The sequence below is a fragment of the Lipophrys pholis genome (genome assembly GCF_963383615.2).
Source record: "Lipophrys pholis genome assembly, chromosome: 18".
Taxonomy (NCBI): Eukaryota; Metazoa; Chordata; class Actinopteri; order Blenniiformes; family Blenniidae; genus Lipophrys; species Lipophrys pholis.
In genome coordinates, this window is record NC_137646.1 from 22936665 (window position 1) to 22953260 (window position 16596).

Genomic DNA, 16596 nt, shown 5'->3' on the forward strand with positions numbered 1-16596 from the left:
TTTTTTTTTTCCCTCTCTAAAGTATCATTAAATATAAATAAAACTGAACGCAACCCGAGATTCATATTAAATGAATGAATTCACCACGTCAGCATCCACTCACTTACATTTTGATAGCGTTTGTGTTGAAAATAGTCGTTATTCGAGCTCCGGCTGCATTAGACCGACACTCCACTACTGATGCATCAAATCACAACCTTCCCATTCTTAAAAAAGGGTGAATCATTCTCCAGTTCAATATTACTCAAACGTGTTTCTCTATGAACGGAGGCGCTGCGGAGGCATCTCGGCCTACTACTGACCTCTGGTGGCCAGTATACAGAACTGCACAGCCACGTCCATGAGTTCTCAAGGCCAGAAGACACGAACAAAAAACAAACAATTCACCATATTAGGAAACATTAAAAAAAAAACCAAACACTTATTTATTTCAATAATGTGTATCGTCAGCCAAATAAAGCTTGCACTGCTTCATCCGGTGGTTGTGTTTTATACAAATAATTAGAATAGGATAATATGATAAACACTGTACAACATAATACACACATTAACAGTAGCTGAATGTACCAACTCTAGAAAACTTGGGGGTAAACGCATCAAATTCTGAACCTTGGCTTCAGTCTAGAACTACAAATACACATGAAAAGGGGGTTTCAACTGAGAATTAAGGTTGTCTTTTTTTTACTATCTTATTAAAAAATAGATAAAACACTTGATAACAAATGCCCTGCTTAACTCCCGTCACACGCTGGAAGATTTATATAAAAGACAGACAAAAACATATAAATATTAAACATATTAACAGTTTATATACAACTTATAGTGCTTTAAAAAAAAAGAAAAAAAAGAAAACCTTCACTCAATTCTAGGCTCCAGGTGGAGATGTGATGGACTGGCGTCGCACCGAGGCGCTAAAGCTTTTTCCAAAACGTCGACGTCGACCAGCGGGAGAGACGCAACTTCAAAGAACACCCTGAAAAATCAAAAAAGAGTTGAACAAAAAATGTTCCGTTTGCACAACTCAACTCCGTGCTCTCACCCAAAACTTACTTGTGTGAGTATTTGTTCCTGACGGCTCGCAGCTTGTCGTCGGGGGGAGCGAGGAGCATCGCGTGCAGCTTCCAGACGACGGGCGCCAGGTCCGACGGCGTGTAGCCGGAGTGGAACTGCAGGCAGGGAGTCTGCGGAGACGAGACGAGACGGGAGGGTTTGCTGCAGCCGCATCCAGATGTGGGAAAAGTCTCACGTGAACAAGATAAGACCGGGATGTGGGGGGGAAAAAAAAATCCTCACGTGATTCGAGAAGAAAAATCTAATTACCCGGCATCCCGAGCGCCGCCGCTGCGGCTGGCGTGATAACGCAGGTTTACACGGGAAAACAATTTCCATTTAAATTGGGAAGAGGATTGTTCTCCAGACGGAGACGTTTGAGCGCGGAACAACAAGGCCGTTTCAGGACGGTTCTGATGAGGAGCGAGTGAGGCGGGTCCGAAACCAACGTCTTACTCCACTTTGACGCTGCTCGCCTTTGATGTTATGGATCAACTGGTTTCCCTGTTAACTGGTGACCTGGCTTCCTTCTTTCACAGAAAACGTGAAAAGCTCGAACAAAATCCGCAGCGAACGCCGTCTAAACTGCGTTCCCATTAAAGTATCGTTCCCTTTGTCTTATTTTCACACCAGCTGCTGCTAACGACCGGTGGTAGAAGTCACCAGTTAACAGGGGCACCAGTGGAACCGAAACACCCCGTGCATGGACACAAGTGACCCATATCTGATTCGTCTTGTGACGGCGTGAATGTTGTGATTCCATTTTCTGCACACCAAATCTGAGGTCTTTCAATAGAACCGCCGTCTGAACGGTCCGATCGCGCGTGTTGCAACTTCCACGCCGTCGCGCGCCTGCGCCGGAGGAAGCGGCGCCGCCAAAATCCAGTGAGGAGATCAAACGTAAATCGTTTTAGCGTGCACCGACAGTCAGTTTTTAAGGCCGAACGTCGTCAGATTTCAGTAATTTAACTGAAAATTTACTCCTTTTGAACAAAACAACTGGAAAAGACTTTCTAATTACAAATCCTGCAAGAAGAATAACGTGTTTGAAAAAGAGGGTCGCTGAAGCGTGTAAAGGGACGTGAGTGTTTTGCTGCGAGCATCGATCAGAAAAAAGTCAGGAAGACAATTAAAGTCCATTTATTTTCCCCAATTCAATTTTATATCTCAAATAATGAGGTTATTTATTTTTTTAAATCGGCGTTAAAGATCAGATGAACCTTAAAGGTCCTAAAATAACCGGAACTTTGTTCTTAATCATGTTAGAATTGATCAATACTTTCTAACGAGTCACCAGGTGTTTTCATGAGCGCCGCCCCTCCCCCTCCTCCATCATGGTGACCTACCCAGCCTCCCAGGTCTTTGGTGACTAGCGCCATCAGCAGGCAGGCGGAGGCCAGCAGCGAGCCTCTCTCCAGCACCAGGTCCATCTCCATCAGGCTCATCTCGCAGAAGTAGCGGGCCAGGGTCAGCGTGTCCATGCCGGCGCTCACACACTGCGGAGGACGAACAACGTGAAGCGAATTCGCCGCACTGCGAGCGTGTAAAAACACACACACACACACACACACACACACACACACACACACACACACACACACACACACACACACACACACACACACACACACACACACACACACACACACACACACACACACACACACACACACACACACACACACACACACACACACACACACACACACACACACACACACACACACACACACACACACACACACACACACACACACACACACACACACACACACACACACACACACACACACACACACACACACACACACACACACACACACACACACACACACACACACACCTTGGCATAGCGCCTGAGGAACCGGTACGGGATGGGGACGTTGATGTCAAACGACAGCGTCTGCAGGATGTTGGCCTCCATGGCGATGAGCTCCTCCCTCTTGTACGCGTCGTCGCAGATGTACAGGAAGTCGTCGACGCACGGCGGGCTGCGCTCCTGCAGGGCGAGGAAGAAAAACCAACCGCGAGTTAAAAAAAAAAAAACGACTCAGCGTGGGATTTTTACCGCCACGAACTCTTTCTGTGCCGACGTACTGGAATCAGTTTCTCGAGCCGACGACCTTTTTGTTTGTGTATTTTAATAACAAATTACATTTTCAGGCTGCAAATCTGAACATCAGAGCATTTTATCAAAATTAACTATGACAGTTTTATAATTTCTGGTTGTATTTGTTTGTTTTTTGTGAAAATATTGACCTTTTTTCATCACGAATACTACAAAAAACGTTATTATAGTACTTTTCTAGCGATTTGGTCATTTTATCTAACAACTAAAATGTGATTGACAACTTTTTCCTTCTTTTTTGTCCATTTCTTTGAGGTCCAGTTTATTGCCAACATACACTTTTAAAAAGCGGCACAGCTCTTTCCCACATTTACAGATGCAAAATAAAAATCTTTGCTCTATTGTCACAACCTCAACTGGCCACTTTCGCCTTGCATTTTAATATGAATTATTCATTGATGTCACAGAAATATAAATCTGGATCAGACACATATAACTCAAGTATAAATCATTAAAGATTCACCACGTGTATAAAGACAAGAACATCTGCCTTCACTTCCATGACTTATAAAATTTGACAAATAAAACTAATGCTGAAAACCACAGCTTTAAACTCAGTATGAACTCCAGCATGTTTGAGCTTGTCCCTCCTGTGTGGCCTCACCTCAAACTTGGAGGCGAGCAGCATGGCGGTGGAGCCGACCAGCTGCAGCATCTCCCTGTGGATGGGGAACCTCTCCAGGAAGTGGTCCGTCAGCTTCACGGCCAAGTAGAGCGTCTCGTGGTACAGCTCAAAGTTTTCCTGCGCAGACAGAGTTTATATACGATGTTTCAAGTTCAGAAAACAAAAAAAAAACTGAACCGTTTGTAACAAAAACAAGACAACAGCACCCTCTAGTGACCGAACAGGAAAACTACATCGTTTTGAAGTCGAGGTGAAGGAGCGCATCAGCCTCACCTGGACTTCGACCAGCCAGTCGATCAGGATCGCCCTCATCTCCGGGTTGAGGCTCGGCTGCTTGGGCATGTAGTCGCAGAGGACGAACTTGTCCTGCAGACGGCGGCGTGGACAGACGGCGGCGTGAAAACACAGTGATGGACTTTGTGGCGACAGACCATGGTGAGAGAGAGAGAGAACCTGCTCACCTCTCTCCGCTTGAGGTAGTCAAATATGTCCTTGGCGTACTCGGGACACATGTAGCTGTCCTCGGAGTTCTCGGAGTCGATGTCAAACTCCTTCGGAATCTGCGGGGATTAGGAATTCATGACGTTTACGCGTTTTAGCCCCTTTGCAGAAGCACTGATTAACCCCCCCCCCTTCTTACATGTTGTTTCCTCAGGTATGCTGGGACGTCGCGGACGGCAGGGGGCGCAGCGTCTGCCAGCTCTTCAACTGGAGACGAAGCCTCCGCCTTCGAGTCCTCGCTCTTCTCGTCCTCCTCGGTGTCGGTCTTCTCTCGCTCGGACGTCGTCCCCTCTGAGCTCAGAGACGAGGACCTGCGGGCGGAGCGAGGCGGAGGTTTGAAGACAACTCCGGGGAGAAAAGAAAAAAAAAAAAACATCTCCAGCGGGGACTCACTTTGTCAGGTTGGCCTGATTCTTGGTGGACACGGCGGCCGCTTTCTTGGCGGCCTTCTTCCCCGCGGCCTTCTTCTTGATGGGGAGGCTGATTTGCACCTTGTGAGCCTGTGAGCAACGTCACAGACACATTTCGCGTCAGTTGGCGACCAGAAATCTCCCGTGGGTGTGAATGCGAGTGTGTTCGGTTGAGTCTTTCTCTGCGGCCGTTCACACGCCGCGTTAACGTGCGTGTCAGGTCACAAGTGGCGCCCTGAAGAACAGGTGTGAACAGGCAACAAAGCGCGCGTGTCGCGGCGGTCGGGGGGGGGACGCAGCCGCCGAGTCGTGTTGTCGTTGAAGAGAACCCGGGGGACGTTCCCCGTGTGCACACGAGGCCGCTCGGCCTCGCTACTGGACGAAACGCTGACCTCATCTCAAAGACAAACCCCGTGACGGGAACGGACGGCGAGTGAGGCGACGGCCTCGGACGGAAACGCAACAGCCACACACAAGCAGACGGAGCTGGTGGGGAAACTCTGAGGATCCTTCGTGTTTGTTCTGTTCCCTCAGTCTTTGGTAGAAATGTGCAAATTATTGTTTTGGCCGGTCGTTTTCTGTTGCATTACTTATCAGACCATTTTCATCTTGGACCGACAAAAGTTTTTAACTTAAGAGCAAAAAAAAATAGAAGTTAATTCCCCTAAAGCCAGACGTCTCCTCAGTCTGGAGCTGCATGGATCAGATAATATGTACAGGAAGAAAAAAAAAACACCTTGCACCAACACACCTATGGTTAATCTTTGTCAAAATGAATATGGAACTTCGAGCCAGTGTGCTTGTTAAATCATTGACAATATTATTTTTTACTCTTTTAAGAGTTTAGTTTTGCAGAAGAAACCGCTTTTTAAAGCTGGGGGGTCCGTTTTCCTAAGTTGTGGGTTCACATCGTTATTATCTGCAGGGTGCATAAAGTTGCACGCCTCCCAGATCTCGCAGAAAAGCCACCTCAACCTCACCACTCCGATTCAGACGAATGTGTGAATGTGACCGAAGCACTCTTGAGCAGGTTGTCGACTTTCAGGAAACTAAAAAGTTTATGCCAAAGCATGTTTTTCCTCTGGGGCCGACTGCTCAATCGGGACTTACATTGGTGATGTCGATAAAGGCAGTTCTCTTTTTAGGAGCTCCATGAGGAGGCGATGAAGACCTCTTCACCTGGGAGCCTTCCTCCTGCAATAAACAACACATTAGATTGTTTTATGCACATATATACACCAGACAGGCGTGCAAAAAAAATGGTTTGCACTGCAGGGGGATCGAGTGAACCACGAAAAACAAGAAATAAACAATGCAAAAGCATGCAGATTTATTTTTGATTTATTTTTTTTTTTTTTTTACCTGGTTCTCGGAGGTCGTTACACCGACTTTGGACGTCTTAGTCCCGCCTGCAGCGCTCGGTTTCTTTCCCCTCGGAAAAGGCATGACGTCTAGAATCTCAGTCCTGTTTTATCACGGTGGGGGGAAATATAGTTAGGATTCAGAATTCTGCAGCTTTATTCCAAACAGGCGGCGGGTGGGGTCCACGCTTCAACAACTCAAAATAAACAATACATGCAATCACCCGGTGTTGTAACGTATCTCACCTTTTCTTTAGGGGGGGGGGAGGTATTTTCTCCTTGCTTCAACCAGGTGTTTGTCGTAGGAAGAAGAAAACCTGCAGTAAATAATCCAGATTGGGCAGTAGTCGTCCACACACACAAGAAGTGTTCGTCTCTCCGCTTCCCGAATCAAAAGCCGCAGGGTCTCGCTCCGATTGGCTGGAATTTGAGCAGGGCGGACCAATCAGGGAGTGGGTGAAGATGCCAACGGTAAAGAAGCGCTGGGTTAGATTGACGGCGCCGCCCGGCTGAGCGGTGTGAATGAAATGACGACTTTAACAATGAGTGTTAAAACTATTTATTGTCCCAAAATGTAATGCTGGTTTGTTTTAAGAAACGCTGTGTCAAATTGAACTGTAAAACTGGATTAGAAGTGATTTTAAGCGTGATAACCGCCCATCTCATGTCGCCGACGGGAACGCCGAAGGCGGGAGCGTTTGTGGATTTCAAACCGCTTGGAAAATCAACGTAAATTTAAATGCAGACCAGAGATTTGACGTTTTCTTGTTATGGATGAAGCACGAGCGACATTCCCACGTGACACACGTGATCAGACAAACAAATCGATTTATTGACCTCAACTGTCAAAAAAAAATTAAAAAAAAGATGAAATATTCAGGCTGTATTAATACGCAACGCAAATTATATTAATGTTCAGAATACATGTTTGGCTTATTTTTTAATTTTTTTTTTACATAAACACCAAAAATTTGATTATATATCTCCATGCTTCTATAACTTCATATTGCCCAGGTTCGAAAACTGACCCGGGATGAACTTGGTTGACACTCACAGACTCACACGCTTTAGGCGTTAGAAGAAAAATGAAAACAAAACTGTCCATGGTGCATTAAGTATAAACTAATGGTCCTGGCTGACGTTCCCTCAAATAATGTCCCACATTGTCTCCACATGAACAATAATCCCTTTCATGAGGCATTATTTTTTTCTCACAGCCATATGTGACGTGGTGAAAGTTTTAAAAACACATTAGTGGGATGTAAAACTCCCCCGACACACACTGACTATGAGATGATGCTCTGGTTTATAACATTACAAAGACGGGCGTTTTCATTGGGAAATTGCTTTTGCTGGAATCTTTAAAAAAAAAAATGTGTGGTATGAAATGTGGTTATGCAGAGATGGCGAGGGTTTGAGGAAAAATTGAATTGCGAGGCGTTTCACACAAAACATCCTGAGTTGAATTATATTATTTTTTTCTTACACCCATCTTTTATACAGCTTGAGCCACCTGAGCGTGACACTGCGCTGGAGCCGATCAACTACACTTCCTTTTATTCACATACTGAAACATTTCTAATGAGACTCCTAAAAGTAGTGATTTTTACAAGGAGACGGAAATTAGTTTGTTACAAGCTAAAAAAAATAAATAAACCAAGTAGTCAGTATCGCCTTACATACGATGAATATAGGTTAATTTATTAGTTTTTTTAACCTTTATTTAATCAAGTAAGTCAATCAAGAACCAGTTGTCACTAAAGACATGGTCTCGTTGGTCCGAAAACATTTTATTTAAAGTTTATTGCCCCAAATCCTGCTTTTCCTTGATTTTCCCTCCTTTTGAATATTGGCTCATGTAGGAGCCGCATTCACAATCTGCTGTGTCAGCGTGAGCTGCACTGGCTCCGCCCACACACGCCCATCTTGGGAAGAGGAGGAAGTGCGGTGCCATGTGCCAGAGCAGAGCTGTCTGAATGTGGGAGGAGTCACAGTTAGTTGAGAGTCCATCCAACTTCCTGTGAACTCTTCACTCTGTCACGAAGCGTGGCGCCCGCCACCAACGCTCATTTTTACACAATTTAAACCATTTGTGGCTGTTAAACTCCCCCTGTCTATATCTGCAACCCCCCCCCCCCCCCCCCCGCCCCCCTCCAGGAAGTAGTGAGAGTAAAACTTGTCTAACCACTTCCACATCAACTCATTGACAGTCGGAGACGCTGAAGCTGCAGCAGCAACGACCTGAATCGGTGAGTTGGTCTCCACGCAGGCAGTCGGAGACGACGTCTCTTGGATTTGATTTGCAGATTTTCTTGTACGTTCAGCCAAAGTTCCGACCAGAGGCGCTTCTCATTCTAAACCGGCGTTATCGTCAATAAAGAGGTGGACTTTGTAGCACTGCTGTTTCTTAAATTTTTATTTTTGTGAATGAGTGTAATTTGGTCTGTTTTCATCAAGCTGACGCAAGTGAAATAATTTAAAAGGCAAAATATATTGAATTGTTCCTGTTTCTTTGTTTTATATCTTTTTAGGGAATAAGGTTGTAAAATATATCCTGTTTGCTTAAAACAGTAAACATGGAAGTGAAAGAAACAAATGGGAAGAGAGTTATTAATAGTGAAAATAAAAGTAAAAGCTACAGGAAAAGTGCTGCAGCGTTTTGACGCAGGACATCCTTCCTTTAATAAGCCAACGGGCCGATTTCACCCCCGAGTGGTAAAATAGTGCCGCGATAACCTTTAAATTTTATCTTTAAAGTTTCTCTTTGTTGAGTATACGCGATGGAAATGTCTGTCTTTTCACAGAAACTAAACAATTACCACAGGAAATTACAAAATAAAATTTTAATGAACCTGGATAATGTTTGTCAGTATGTATGTATTCGTTTTACCAACTTTTTCGTGTTTGTATTCACATATTTTTTTTTTTCTCCCTTTGGTAAAGTAGAAAACGTGCATTTGAAAGTTGACTGGCGGCTTTAAAAGTGACACAAAATACAAGTATCACACACATTTCTGTTCCGTCGGTCCAGACTGGAGTCCGGGGGTTTAAGGAACCCAACTCAGACGCCCTTTGTGGATTAAACGTCTCATGCGACGGTGTCTTTTTCTGTCCCCGTTTAGAAAAACAGCAGTTTGCGGCCGATTCGCTCATGATCCTCCACTTCCTGCTTGTCACATCCTGCCTGACAGCTCATGTGGTGACAAGCTGCGGTTCAGGCGTCAGTCCTGCGTTTTATCACAGGCGACTTCCTGTCGTCACTGTCGCTCCGTCGCTGGAGATTACTTCTTTCTTTTTTTCTTCTTTAAAGTTGATCTTGATCCATTCGTCAGCTGATGTGAATCAGTCGAAAGGGGGAATCGCCGCAAGGCTAACGCCGTAGCATGTGAACCTTGCTTGGCGTTAAAAGGCGCGTTGGCACGTCCACGCCGTGCGGCTTCTCTTCTACCCGTTGCCATGTTTTGACTGCGAAAAATGGCCGCAGGGATAAAACCAAATATTATTTCCTTGGCTTTTCTCCTCACAGGGTCCAATGCAGACAGCATGTGCAGATCGGAGGGTGCCAGAGCCCGCTCCAGGAAACCTTGGCGATGCGCGAGGGCCCGAGAGACGCTCAGAAAACAATAAAGCCGTTGAGGAGTTTGCCCAAAACATGTCGGGGAGTATAATGGAGTCATTGACGAGCCAGAGCGAGGCTGACTTCAGCCAAAACTACGAGATGTTCGGTGAGGCGCTCGCGTCGGCTGTGATCGACTGTGCCGTGATGGAAGCGAGCCAAGGTGGACATGTGAAGGGCCACGAAGTCGGTTCTGAGCTGGACGAAACCTTCGTGGATGACGCTGCAGGTGGGGAAGGCGTCTGGGACGCAGGCGGACAGTTCGCTCTTGTCACGGAGCTCCAGGCTCACGGCCGTCCACCTCTGGCCCAGGCAGGCCTTCCCGCCGTGGGATCGCTGGACTACCCCGACGCCCCGCCGACCACCCCTCTCTTCCCCGAGCTGCAGAAGAGCAGGAAGAGCTTCTCGCAAAAGCTGAAAGGAGGCCTGGCGAGGGTCTTCCAGCCGTCGCCCCCTCCCCCAACGCCAAAGGACCGCGAGGGCGTCTCGCCCCACGCCATGGACGACCAGCAAGCGGAGCTGGCGGAGCTTCTGATGGATTCTCTCTCCACAGACGACGTGTCGGGAGACGATTGTGAACCTCAGCGCGCCGCCGGAGTGGAAGACTTCGCCGACGCTCTCTCACTTGAAATCCTGGACTGTGTTTTAGGTCTGAAAAACAGCGAGCAGATAGCGGAGGACGCTGATCTTCATCTTCTCGCTCGGCAAATGGCTGAAACCATCATCGCGTCATCTCTTGATGCTGCCAAGATGTCTGTGTTTTAGCCCCTATGGCCTTTTGGACCCTGATTACTGATTTATCACGGCCACTCCAGTAACATTCACTGGACACTTGGATACAGAGACGCTGAGGAATCAGCTGTAATAAAGGTTAAGATTAAATTTTTTCATAGTTTGTATATTTTCAAAGTCACATAAAGATGCTCTGACGTGTGAAATCTGTAGTTCATGCTTTATTTACTGCTCTCATTCGTTCTCTTAGTTACTTAAATACAACTTGCAATTTACTTTTGGCAAACATAGAACTGTCACAGCAAATAAATTATTTACTTTTTGTGTATTATTATTATTATTAAGCCTAAAAAAGAGGTATTTTCATTGGACACACATGTTTCCAAAAATACTGTCAATATATTTTAATCGTATATGAGGACGAAAGGTTTCAGCTGAAAGTGGATGGATTGGGTAATAAACTGTATTTGACTGCAGTAACCATGTTCGTCCTCTAGATGGCAGCACAGGAGAAAGGTTCGTGTTATTCCACGTTTAAAGTCCTACCAGATGTCTGCAGCCTGTGGATCTGGAGCCACATGTGGCCCTTTTTGTAGTGGCTCCCTGAAGCGTTTCACTAAATTATACCTAAATAAACATTCTATCTCATTTTTCGGTTTCATTTAAACACCTGAATCTTTTTCTAAAGGACTTTTAGCTCAACAAAAGAAAACAAACGAGCAAAGCTGCTTAGAAAAGAGATCAAATCGATCAAATGGCTCATATTTGTTCCTTCCATAACGCTGGCTGTGTTTTTCTTAATTTCATCCTTTCTGTACCTAAAATTAATCCCTGTACTTATCAACATTTAAAAATGACTTATTCAATATGCATCCTGTCTTATTTGATGTTCAACTTTCTTTTTATTTATTGTGCGTTGAGCGATGCTTGGCGGATTTCTCCTCAAGGATAAACACATTATTTCTATTCTATTCTATTGTAAAGTGTCAAAATTGTCTGAAAAATGCCGACGAAACAGCTAAAAAATCATGTGCAAAAACACCCTAAAATGTAATGACATCTTCACTTTCGCAAATTGTGAGTGAAGCTGTCACTCGGTGAACCAGCTTCACGTTCTTTAGATTCAGTGCGATTTGAATCCTCCCCGGGACGAAGCTGAGTGTTGGCACTTGGGATGGCTTTGTGTTCTGGCTCGATGAACACTCATTTTCATAGCAGCGTTCCCGCTGAGATCAGATCTGGAGGAAAAGCGAGCCGCGGTTCTTAAACAAACAGCGATGTTGTCCAGAACCGAAAGCCCCCGATTTTCTTCCGTCTTCGCTAATTCGAAGACGGCGACTGCCAAAACCCAAAGCGGGAGAGATCTTGTTGAACTCCCAAACAAGAGTTTCCATTACAGGGTTCTATTGTTCTTCTTAGTCATCACTTTTTTTATAGGCCATCCGCTCAGTCGCTCGCACGTCTTGGCGTTTTCAAAAGTGCGCGATCGCCGCACGAATGTGCAGACGTTTGTTTGCTCTTTCGTGTTTGGATCTCGCAAAAGACGTAAAAGTCACGCAAGGCGCTTTCCCGCGACTCCCCCGCACACTTGGGGGAAGGGAGTGGGACAGAGAACAAAGTGTGTGTCCTCCGAACGGAGTGTGTGTTACTGCTGACAGCCTGAAAGTGAAACAACATGGAGGTTCTTGCAGGAAGTCTCTCCATTCAGAGTCGAGTTCAGGGTTTGAGCTCTGACACGGTTACAACTCATCTCAGCTCCTTCATCAGCGAGAGAAGGGATGCACCGATACCGATACCGATACCGACACCTGGTCAGATACTGCACGGAGTGCTCGTACTCGTAAAAGAACCCCGATACGACCCGACCAGCAGAATTAGCCTGATGTGGCTCGTTAGTTTAACCGCTCAGTGGATCAGGAGGATTTCTCATCCTCAGCTGGAAGACACCGAGGACGTCAATCCTTCACTTTTTAAGCAATCTCAAATATTTCAGAACATCGTGAACACATCTCTATAAAAAGAAGTTTTACACCAACAGTCGGCGGAGAGCTCCTCTGAGGATTTCCTGGCACTTGGTTCTGAGCGGCGCACCAAGAGGGTTCTGCTTTCTCCTCCCCGGGAGACCTCCGCTCACCAGATCGGCTCCATTCACACTGCAGACTGCGGACGGAAGTCGTAAACAAAATCTGTTTGCAGTTTCTCTCCAACACTCACTTACGTACCATCACTGTGGCTTTTCACTGAGCGAGACAAACCCCAACGCCATTTACTGAGAAAATAGACCACTTTCTTTTCTTTTTTGTTTTAAAACATTGGAAAAACCATTTGGTTTTTTTTTTGTTTTGCACATGTGATTCAGATTGAACTTTTTGTGTTCAAACCCACCATAGTCAAATGTCTTCATATGTGAATATTCAAGTTGTCACACAGTTTCATAAAGACATTTAGAAAGAAAGACAACGAGGACACTGAGGAAGAAAAGGAACAAATTCACTGTCAATGACAGATACGTTGAGAACTTGGTTGATCCCCCATCTCCCATAGTTCATCTGGGGGCGGCGGTGGCTCGGTGGGAAGAGCGGTCGTCTCTCAATCGCAACGGTGCAGGTTTGAGTCTCTGTCACCTCTGTCCAAGTGTCCCTGAGCAAGACACTGAAATCCAAACTGCTCCCATTGGATGTTTGGAGCAACTTCCATGGAAGCCAGATCGGTTTAATAAAGACTTTTAATTTTATTTATTTATTTATTTATTTATTTCTCAAATTATCAATTTTATTATTATTACTATTATATTAAATCCACGTGCATGTGTGTCCATTTAACATGATGATCTGAATAATTTAGTCTGTCTTTCTTCAGCCCTTAAAGCATTTTCTCATATGTGTAATCATCACATCAAATCAACATATATGCACATACATAAATATATTTCGTACGACTTGGAACTCCAGGCTGGTCCTTCAATAAGATAACGGCGTCAGCACGCTCCCTCAGTCCTACTGAGACGGAGACTTCAAGACTCTTGGAGGCGCTCGGCTGTTAATCGGACTCTCAGATGCTTCCAAACGCGGGTCGGTACACACACACACACACACACACACACACACACACACACACACACACACACACACACACACACTGGTTTGGCTGCACTGCGTGACCGTCCCTGAGCTCTGCTACATAATACGTCAAGGAATGCTCCGTCTGAACTTTTAACTCCCACCACTGATCACCGGTGGGTTTTTCTTCTTCTTCTTCTTCTTTTGTTGTTTTTCACCACTGGATGCTTGCTGACAGTCGCAACTCCCAAATATACACGCTGACGCTCCGACGGAGCTGCACCGGGCCGGGGCGGACAGCTGCGGTGTCCAAGGAGCGCACACACACACACACACACACACACACCATCTGCACATCTGGAAGCATGTGCTATCGGGCCCCGACAGCTGCCAGAAAGAGAGGAGGAGTTGGAAGAAAAAAAAGGGGAAGATGTGCGATGACACACAGAGGATGCAGAGAGAGTGACTCCATGTTAGGAGGGGAAACGGCAGAGACGCTGAGTCACTCTCTGTCTTATTTTAGGACGAAAACGCCGCGGCTCAGCATCCTGAGAGGAGGTTTCCGTCCAGCCGGCCCGCAGATTTCTTTTATGTTTAACATCCATGCGTCCAAATTCTGTACGTCCATCCTCGTCCAGGTTTCGGCCTCCGGGTCTGGAGTCGATCAGCTAAACTGAGATTGTGTGGACGAGCCTGTACTCCGTCACACACACACGTAATCCCACCCGACAACCTGACGCTGTGAGAAAAACAGCCGGAGATGCAGATTCATAATTACAGTATTACTAATATTAATTTCTAATTCGCACGTGAACTAATTAGAATCTTCCAACGCGTGTTTTAGGACTGTGGAAGGAAGCAGGATGAGAAGTTGCAAATGCCAGATTTGCCTCACACAAGCGAATCAGACAAACGAGAGAACAATGGAACATTTTGCACATGACACCAATCATGACATTTCAACAGAATCGATCCGACTGAACTGAAGTCCTGCTCATGGCTGCGCTTCAAGTGAAAACTTCAGCATTTTCATTTCAGAGAACTTTTGCGTTTCTCCGTACGTTTTTTTCGCACGCGGAGTCGGCACGTTTTCAAAAAGTTGCATTTTCAGTGGGGTTTGTCGCGTAAACACCCAAAACACAGGAGAGTTTACTATTCTCGCTGTCGTCGGGGTCTACTTTTCATGGCGGCAGGACTTTTTTAACGAGCTGTGCGCTGATAGCGGTGTAGTGGTTTGAACTGTCGCCTCACAGCGAGGGTGTCCCGGTTCAAGTCCTTCCTGTGTGGAGTTTACAAGTTAGCACCAGTATGATTAAAGAGCAGAACTCTAAACATGTAAACGTGGCGTGATTTGTTCCGTCAGTGTGTTTGTTCGGCTGCTCGGATCAGGTTGTTTTACGAGGGCACGGCTGGCTCCTGGCTCGGAGGAGCAGCACACCCGCGGCGTGGAGAATGCACATGTAGCAACTGTTTAATCTACGAGCCACAAGAGGTGCCGCCTTGTTTTTTTAGTTTGTTTGTTGTGTTTCGCTTCCAGGGAATGCTCCGACTTTCAGAGACGAAACGATGTGTCCTGACTGAACCTCGAACGAAGCGACCACACTGGTGGTTCTACCTATTCATGATTGGCACGTTGGTGCTTTGTTCAAACACCTCTCATAGTGACCGGCCTCAACTTCAAATAAATAAATAAATAAATGAATAGTTAGGAGGAAGAAGAAAGTGTGAACAAAATAACGTGTGAACAGATTAAAACTGTGAAAGAGTGCAAAAGTACATAAGCACTGGAAACACAAGTCAACAATGTAGAGATACATTGATGGATGGATGGATGGATGGATGGATGGATGGATGGATGGATGGATGGATGGATGGATGGATGGATGGATGGATGGATGGATGGATGGATGGATGGATGGATGGATGGATAGATAGATAGATAGATAGATAGATAGATAGATAGATAGATAGATAGATAGATAGATAGATAGATAGATAGATGGATGATAAAGATAGATAGATAGATGGATGGATGGATGGATGGATGGATGGATGGATGGATGGATGGATGGATGGATGGATGGATGGATGGATGGATGGATGGATAGATAGATAGATAGATAGATAGATAGATAGATAGATAGATAGATAGATAGATAGATAGATAGATAGATAGATAGAAAAGCTCCTGGGTGGCGTCGCAGCGACGAGTCACACATAAAAGTAGCATCTATTCCTGCAGACAGACACTCGTAAAGCAGTGTCCCAGTGTTGAACCGTCCTAAAGTCCTAAACACTGAGCAGAGTGTCTCCGAAGGGGGAAATATTTCCCGATGGCTCAGAACCGATGTCTTCCATCCTCCCCACACACACACACACACACACACACACACACACACACACACACACACACACACACACACACACAGCTTTCCAGCTGTTTGTGACGATGGAGAGGAAACAAAGGAAAAGCGCTTGTTTAGAGCCGGACTGTAAACACTGTCTCTGCCTGTCTCCTTCCCTCAGATCCCCTGTTTATGGGAGGATATGAGCAGCGTCATGATTCTCCATCGGAGTCCAGATCGCCAAGATAACAGTTGTGGCGAAAGAAACGGTTCGAGGTGGTGATTTAAGACGGGAGGTTTTGCGAGCGTGTGTTTTCTGCACGCGCAAATGAAATCTGGACGTCACCGTTGTCACTCAACGAGGTCTCGTCTCTTCAGTGTCCACACAGCGCGGCTTCATGGCGTTTCTGGAAGGGTGAAATTCAAATATTTACCTCGGGCTGTGGTGGTAAACTGGAGGGCGTTGGGTCAATATTTGTTCTCAAACAGAGCAAAACTCTCAAATAGACCACAGTTATACATTCAAACACTTGATAGAACCGCTCAGAGGACACAGAAAGTACCTCCCAATTACTGCAAGAACAAGAAAACCAATAAACAATGTTTATTTGATAATCAGATATCACTTTTAGGGTTTTTCCATTGCGACAAGTGAATTCCTGATTGAAATGGGAGGATTTTATTTAGTTTATTTTATTTCTCGTGAGGTTTGCGTGGATTTTTTCTGCCATTCTTCAACAAATTGTTACGCAAAGAATGAATGAATGAG

The 16596-nt window shown here is 45.5% G+C and overlaps 2 protein-coding genes across 2 annotated transcripts; one reads left to right on the forward strand and one right to left on the reverse strand.

The window, feature by feature from the left end:
• Positions 1–384: 384 nt before the first annotated feature.
• On the reverse strand, positions 385–6474 carry ccnb3 (cyclin B3). Its single transcript, XM_080486397.1, has 12 exons — positions 6322–6474; positions 6077–6179; positions 5825–5908; positions 4698–4804; positions 4444–4615; positions 4265–4363; positions 4077–4169; positions 3783–3920; positions 2894–3049; positions 2397–2546; positions 1051–1181; positions 385–973 (listed from the first exon to the last, which is right to left on the reverse strand). The coding sequence occupies exons 2-12, from the start codon at positions 6158–6160 to the stop codon at positions 856–858; spliced, it is 1332 nt and encodes a 443-aa protein (XP_080342523.1). The 5' UTR covers positions 6161–6179; positions 6322–6474; the 3' UTR covers positions 385–855.
• A 1623-nt stretch (positions 6475–8097) lies between these two features.
• Positions 8098–11288, forward strand: LOC308123766 (uncharacterized protein). The gene is made up of 2 exons (XM_080486427.1): positions 8098–8324; positions 9602–11288. Exon 2 carries the CDS (start codon positions 9608–9610, stop codon positions 10454–10456), a length of 849 nt encoding a protein of 282 aa, XP_080342553.1. The 5' UTR covers positions 8098–8324; positions 9602–9607; the 3' UTR covers positions 10457–11288.
• Positions 11289–16596: the final 5308 nt, after the last annotated feature.